Source organism: Motacilla alba, chromosome 4 (assembly GCF_015832195.1).
Source record: "Motacilla alba alba isolate MOTALB_02 chromosome 4, Motacilla_alba_V1.0_pri, whole genome shotgun sequence".
Lineage (NCBI taxonomy): Eukaryota > Metazoa > Chordata > Aves > Passeriformes > Motacillidae > Motacilla > Motacilla alba.
This window is the reverse complement of record NC_052019.1, coordinates 15,667,397-15,674,940: the sequence shown is the minus strand read 5'-3', so window position 1 is coordinate 15,674,940 and position 7,544 is coordinate 15,667,397. Positions and strand designations below refer to the sequence as shown.

The following is a 7,544-nucleotide window of genomic DNA, read 5'->3' as shown; positions in this document are numbered from 1 at the left end:
CGGGGCGGGCGGCCAATGGCGGCCGTTGGCCGGGAGCGCGCGCGGAGCGTCGCCATTTCCACAGAATCGCGGAGGGAGTCGGGTTGGAGAAGAGCCCTGAGATCTTGGAGTCCGAGCAGTGAGCGAACACTGCCGTGTCAGCTACACCATGGCACTGAGTCCAGTCATTTCATGAACACTTCCAGGGATGGTGACTTTACCTATTCCTGGACAGCCGACTCACCTTTCTGTGAAGACCCACCCTGTCTAATCTCCCTTTCTGTGAAGAAATTCGTCCTAATGTCCCGCCTTAAGGTGGCGCATTATAATACTGTGTTCCCCGGTTCTCTATCGGGTTGGCTGTGAGCAGATGCCGACCCCATCTGGCTATAGCCTCCTTTCAGGTAGTTGAGTGATAAGGTCCCCCTGAACCTCCTCCGGGCTTTGCAAGCCCAACTCCCTCAGCTGCTCCTCATGGGATTTGTGCTCCAAACCCTCCAGGGCGGGCTGGGAGGGAGAGGGATGGGCTGGGGCCGTGCGGGGCTGCGATGGCCCTGCGGCTGCTCCAAGATCCGTGCCCGGTGTCAGCCCGGCTGCGGCTGAGGGGAAGCGGCGCGGGCGAGGGCTTCCAGAATCACGTTGGCTAATTAGATGCGCCTGACAAACCCGCCCGGAGCCGCTCTCCCAGAGTCCTCTCCGGACGCGAGCGCCAGGGAAAGTAAATAAGAACGTATTTCGTAAACTGAAGCATGTGCGGCAGCAACCTGAGAAAGCTCAGCCGCTGTCTAAATAATGAACGCTCATTGAAAGTCCCGCTCTTCTGTACCCTCTGCGAGGGGCCTGAGAAGGCGGACATACGGAGGCAATGCCCATTTGTGCTCCTTCCAGACTGAATCCCTTTTTAGCGGAAATTTCCCCCAAGTTTGCAAGCGTTTGTTGTGAACCTAATGCTTTCCCAGACATCCTTTAGCTTGAGAACAGTAATAAGCCTCATTATTTCAGTATCTCATTAAAACCAGGAAAGATAACTAAGCTCAAAGCCCAGAGCTGCGTTACTGTTACGGAACATACGGTGAGCATTTAATGACACAATTAACGAGAAACAAGGCCGGGGGTCATTAGCTGAGGGAAACATTCTGAGCATTCATCAATTACAGAGTTACAGACAACATTCAAAGAAGTGAGCCCGAGCCGTGGACAGCAGGAACTTACGGTGTTTGACATTCATATATGTTTGGGCTTTAAGAAAAATAGTGTCTGATGGACCTCAAGGGACGACAGCTATTTAGTAAGGACAGGTGACAAACCATCAAATGATAATAGGTCAAATAGGCAGGACCTGTCTTGAAGAAGGGTCATTTTTATCTAAGGAAAAAAAAAGTAAGAAAAAAAGAGAAAAACACTAGGGGTCAGTCTTGTTCTAGATCTGAATCTTCCTAGTGTTTTATTTAAGAAGCAGATTTTAATCAACCAAATAATTTGAATTATTTTCTCCTTACAATGGTGTCAAGGATTATGGGATATATATGAGCTGTATGTGAAGAATGGAGGGCAGCAGCTGGAGACAAAGTATTTTCTTTTATAGATAAAAATAAATTCTAAAATAATTTAAATATGTGATAGAGGGCTTCCCCCCCCCCCCCCCGACATTTATACTACCATGTGTTTGTGTATGTTTAAAAAGAGACCTCAATTTTAAAGGTGAGTTTTATATTTTTTATTAACTTCTAAAATATGCAGATCAGGCCTAATCACCTTCTGCTCCTAGAGAGTAGGAAATCAATTCTATATGCACAAATACAATAGTAACACAGAATCTTACATGTTGACTTTTTTTCTAGGAGTTTTCATTTTATGTTGGAGAAATATTTACAAAATCACTATAATCAAGTGCAAATCCTCAGTGAGCTGAACTTTTTTTTAAGGTTAAATTTTGTGAGGAAATATAGTGTGTAAGAATCTTTCTATTTAATGTCTTTTTACTGGATAATTACTTTCATATAGATTTTTTTCTGCAATAGAACCCCTGTCTGCACACAAGAAGATGCAAACAGGAAGATGAGCAGATAAACCTTTGTGATTCTTGTGGCATTAAAAACACAGGACAGTTATTTTAAGTGAAATTATAATGCAAACTGAATGATTTTTGATTCACATGTTTAGCATCCCAGTTGTACCTACCTGCATCTCAGATCTATGGAAGAAGACCTTCCCTGGAGAATACCTCATAGTCCCTTACCATGGATTTCATCTAGGATGTGAGATTTCTTTCTTACAGACTACTTTAAATATATCTGCTATGCTTTGCATTTACAGGTAGAAATAGAAAATTCTCAGTACAATTGATATTTCACATGTAGGTAAATAACACACTGAAGTAGGATCACAAATGCTGGTCATGTTTCTGTGGTACCAGATACCTTGTTCAACAGCTAGAAATGTTGCCATCATAGTTTTTACAGCTTACTTTAATGCAGCCTTGACTGCACTGATCAGCTTTAATGAGCCCCAACCTGCCTCACCTGAGGCCTGAAGCTACAGCCTTTGTCTGTGGGCCCAAGAATCTATTCCAGCTCTGCCCTGCACCTTCAGTTCCTTGCTGAGCTAACTGTGGGGGCCCAGTGAGGACCAGCTGAGGGGTGGATATAATGGCTGACTAGGAGGGCAAGGATGTAATGAAGCCCCTGAGGTTATAGCCAGTGGGATTCCACAGAATCCAGAAAAGAGTGATGAAATTCTGAACCTTGAATGGTGCTTTGGGCCCTGGAGGGTAATGCACTCTATTAATTCCAGCTTTTTTCCTTGTCCTTTGAAGTAGTGACCTTATCTGCCATGATCTAATTCTCATGACTCACTGTTCTAGATCCTTTCTCTTTCCTTTGCTGGTCCTGTTATGTGAGCAAATGCAGTGCCACAGAGTAAGCCAAGCTTGCTGCATGCCAATTACTTTGTGGTAATATTCAATGTAGGTCACTGGATAAAAAATGGAAGTAGCAAAAATGGAAGCTGATGCTATCCTGTTAGGTGTTCAAGGGCTTTTATAAGTGATGTGTCTGGTTGGTTCCAGTTTCCATATGTAAAACATAAACATAATAATGTTTCATCCATAATTAAGCCATCATTCTGCAATAGAATCTGAGCTTATGCCCACCACATTCCTCCAAAACTTGCATATATGTAAGTCAGCTATAAAATTGTATATACATTTTTGATTAGTTAATGTTTTCAGTCAATGAGGAAATCAGTAGCCCTTCTGCTGTTTTTGGAATCCTGTCTGTTTTCTGAGGTGGGGAGAAATTACAAATATAAAGTAGTTACATATAATATTTTTATATGTAATTATGTATAACATGGGTAATTACCCAAGATGTATCAGTGGCAACACTTTATATTTATTTCTCTTGCACTCAATCCCAAAACAAGTTTTATTGGAAATTGATTAGTGAATTAGGTGAGAAGCATAAATTTTATGAGTCTTCTGACTGTTATTTTTACTCTTATTTCCATTTTTTTTCCTCTTGTCAAAAAAAAGAGAAAATGGTTCCTGGATTCTCTGTTCTGGGATCAAAAAGCTACTCTAGGACCATGGTGAATGTAAGTGAAGATCAAAAATGAGGATAGTGATTTAGGAATTGAATCAGAATCTCAGGGGTGTATCTTCCTTTTCTGAAACAGTAATTTGAGAGGTTTGAAGTCAGTTTTAGTAATACAGCTTTTTCATTTGAAACATAGAATCCCAGGAAGGTTTGGTTTGGCAAGGACCTTGAAGATCATCTAATTCCTGCTGCCACCCCAGCACCGCGATGGGCAGGGACGCCGCCCACAAGCCCCGGGTGCCCAGGGCCCCATGCTGCCAGCCCTGACATAACATGACAGGTAATGACTAACTCTTGTTCTACCATTTTCAGAGGCAAACTTTGTTGGACTGCAAAACAGCAGTAGAATGTAATCCAGGGAATTAGTTTAACTTTGCTCTTGTATATTTAAAAGAAAAAAAAAAATCTCACTGAGCACTGGTGTTCAGACAAAGAGTGAAAGAGCTGGGCTGTGTTAACTATGTTTTAGGAAAGCTGTCTGCAGTGTGTTAAAGGTGCAAACTTATGTATTAAACATTTGCAACAGAAATATATTTTTTTAATGCCTTGGAATTTGAGGGTATGGCTCTTTTAATAGTAACTAGTAGCTAGTCAGGAGACTGCAGAAGTTATGTAGTCTGAGTGTTCAACAAGCAGGAGGTATCAAAAATGGAAGGCTTATAGACTTTTGCTCATGTACGTTTTTGTGGTTTTTTACGGAAAGGGAATTAGTTAATATATCTGAACAGCAAAGCTACAAACCTGTGCACAGTTAATCAAAGATTTACAGAAACTGTGGTGACATGACTACCTTCTCTTACAACTTTTTTTTTTTTAACCAAAAATTAATGCAGCAATAATAATTCAAGCAGAAATATATGCATTTTCTGGTTAGATTTTTGATTTTTATTTTAAACGGTTTTTGCTATCTACTGCCCCAAGTTCAGACACATTCTGTAATTTACTTGTGTTCCATTTGATTCTCACAAAACCCATATTGGTATAGTACACATTTAGATTATGCTTTATGACATCCTTGTTTTGTCATCTTATTTATAGATGATTCCTAGATCACTTACAAGAAAAAAAAATAAAGCTAAATGCTCATTGAAACATTCTGGCATTACCTGCTAAAATCCTGTTCTTGATACTAAGTTGGGTTTTTTGAGTAATAAAACTAATGAACTTGAGTCACCTGTGAATTTATTTTCTGTTGTTGCATTTTCTGGTGCATGAGATCTGATTGAAACTTTTCCAGGGTTTGAAGTATTGCCTGAGGAGTCTTGTCTGAACTGAGAATACTTCACCAGTGACAAATTATGTTCTGCTAAAACAACGTCTTGTACCAAAGTCTCAAGTTCTTTCCCTCTAATGCTCCAAAATTCATAAACAGCCTGCTTGACGGTATCTCAGTAGTTTATTCCTTTTCCACTGTATCTGAAGATCTGTACTTCTCTGCTATGCCCATATAGGTGTCTCAATTCTCTATCCACCCCTGCATTCAGGTCCAGTGTTTAATAGAACAACCATAAATGTTACTGTCCACCTGTGTGATAACACAGATAACTTCTTGTAAAACCTTTTGCAATTTTCTTAATTTGCTTTCTATTTTCACTTAGTTTGTTCTATTTTTTTCTGAGGAAACAATTTATTATGATTTTGCTCCAGCCCTTGCTCTTCTCTTGATTGTCCTAATAAGCTTGTCAATTTAATCAAAATCTTACATTTAATTAGATTCCTAGGCTTTTTCTCAAACTGATGACCAGATAGAGAAGGCATTATAAAATATTAACTGAGTTACTTATGTGTGAGTACATGTCTTAGCAGATGTCAGACAATTAGTAGTGGCATGTCCCTACGTCCTAGTCACAGAAAAAGTTCCAGCAGCATCTTGGACACTAGTGCCAGTGAATAAAGAAACTGTACTTTGTCATTCCTTTGTGCAAGAATCTGTTTCTCACCTTTTCTTATTAATGCTCTTTCTGGGCTAAACATCGTTTGTCTGCTTAGCGTCTCTCAGCAACTGTGATCATTTTCATTTATACATTGCATTTCTCAGTCTTCATTTCCTCTCATTCCTGGAGTGAAGACTTTCAGCCTCAGGAGATTTAGAGTCTCTCCTTTTCTCATGGCAATCAAGGATTTGGTTTCCCTGTTCCAAGGTCTTATCTTCTTACATGTTTACAGTGTTTCTTCTCCCCATTGCCTTGTAGGTGTTCTTCTGCCCTGATCTTTTCCATTTAAGAGTGTTATTCTTAATAGTTCTTTGTCTCTCTTTGCCCTCACCTGAGTTTTTCTGTTTTCCTTCTGCCCTATCATTACCTGACACCAGATAATCTTTCTCCTCAATTCTGATAGTCCTCAGGAAGCTCTTTTTTTATACCCACCACTGGCAAAGTGGAAGCTTCTCACCCAAGAAGTGGCAAGTACTGCCAGATCAGACTGGAAAGCTGCCTGCCCTTCCAGGTAGGAGCAGCAGGGCAGAAGCAGCCTCATGTCTTTTCCCCTCTGGCTGGCTGCCAGTCAGCGGGGCCTGAGGTGGGGTCCTCAGCATTTCCATGGGGTCTCTTGCCCTGGTTGCAGTGACACATCAGAGGGGTGTTGGGCAGCTCTTGGCTTCCCTCATCTGTTCTTTCTCCCTTTTCCTCTTTTCTACCTCTCTTACTTCACCCTACCTGGCCTTTTCCTACTTCTTCTCTTCTAGGCTTGTTTAAACGTGCTCACCAACAGTTTTCTTCTCGTATAACACTTCACTGAAGCATCCTCTTAAAAAATCCCATTATCTTAATAGCTTGCCTTGTTTGTGTGTGTATTTTTCTGCCTTTTCTGTCCCTTTATTTATTTTACATGTCCAAGCCTGATCTCTTTGAAACAGTACGCACAGGGGGAAAAAAAAAATTAAAAAAAAAAAAGAAAGAAAGACCTGCAATACTGTCAGTTTTCTTCAGGCACCTTTCCAGTGCATTTAGTGTAACTGAAGGGAACAAAGTCTCCTTGGATAAGGCAGGCAGACCGGATCCTGGACACAGCTCCTGGGCTCAGCTGTGCTCGTGGGCCCCTTGGCTCCCATTCTGCTTTCAACACAGCAGCAAAAACTGAGCAAAGGTTTTCTTCATCACCTATGGGCCCGTCCTGGTTTAGAGAGGATTGCCAAAATAACAGAGCTTGTGAAAGGTGCCAACACTCTCTTCTCAGACGACCTCTGCAGTCCTTTGGCACTTAACAAGGCAGAATGATCTGATCTTCAGGCAATCTCTACTACCACAGATCCCCGGCAGTGTCTGTGCTTCTGCCTCCAGGCTGGCTCAGCGTCTCCAGTGGGGGATTTGTAGCACCCAGCCGCTGGCGTCTTCTCCTGGCGGAAGCTCAACCATTTGAAGAGAAGGGGAGGGAAAAAAAAATCCCAATCAGGACGCTTGCACATGCTGTTCTCTGCTTGCTCGCCTGGGTGTTCTGCTGAAGGACTGGGACATCTGCAGAGGAGGGGGAGCGGCGGCGGCTGGAGCGTGCCCTGGTCGGGGCTGAAGTTCCTCCAGCGCCGGGGGCCGGGAGTGCGCTCAGCCGGGGGGCGAGCAGCGGGGCCGGGATCGCGCTACCCGGAGCGCACGCACACAGACGTGATTAAAATTCAAGCCTAATGGCCTCTGGCATAAACAACATTCATCAGCCCGGGACTTGCAATGGATCTAAAGCCGCTCGCAGCAGCTCGGCAGAGCAATGCAGTCGGGAAATGCACGTGAAAATGTGCAAGAAGATTGCCCAGCTCACTAAGGTAAATCTCGTTGTTGCACTCTTTCCAGGGAGGTCAGGCTGCCCTGGCCAGGGGTGTCAGGGAATTGTCTCCTCTGGTGCCCCTGTCAGAGAGGAGGGAAGGGAAGCGGCTCCTCTCTTTTTAGGCTGTTGCCGAGAACATCGGTGTGCACAAACTTCCTTGCGCACAGCTCCCCGCGGGGGCTGCAGCCCATCCTTAGGAGTTGCCTTTGTGGCAGC

At 43.0% G+C, this 7,544-nt stretch overlaps 1 protein-coding gene across 4 annotated transcripts in view; it reads left to right on the top strand.

Moving 5' to 3' along the window:
- Nucleotides 1-6,572: 6,572 nt before the first annotated feature.
- Nucleotides 6,573-7,544, top strand: part of FAM184B (family with sequence similarity 184 member B) — a 37,542-nt gene continuing 36,570 nt past the window's right edge. For all 4 annotated transcript variants that reach the window (XM_038135638.1, XM_038135636.1, XM_038135635.1 and 1 more), the window contains exon 1: nt 6,573-7,326. In XM_038135638.1, coding sequence (XP_037991566.1) covers nt 7,192-7,326 — 135 coding nt within the window. In that variant the 5' untranslated portion in view covers nt 6,573-7,191. The remainder of the gene's footprint in view (nt 7,327-7,544) is intronic.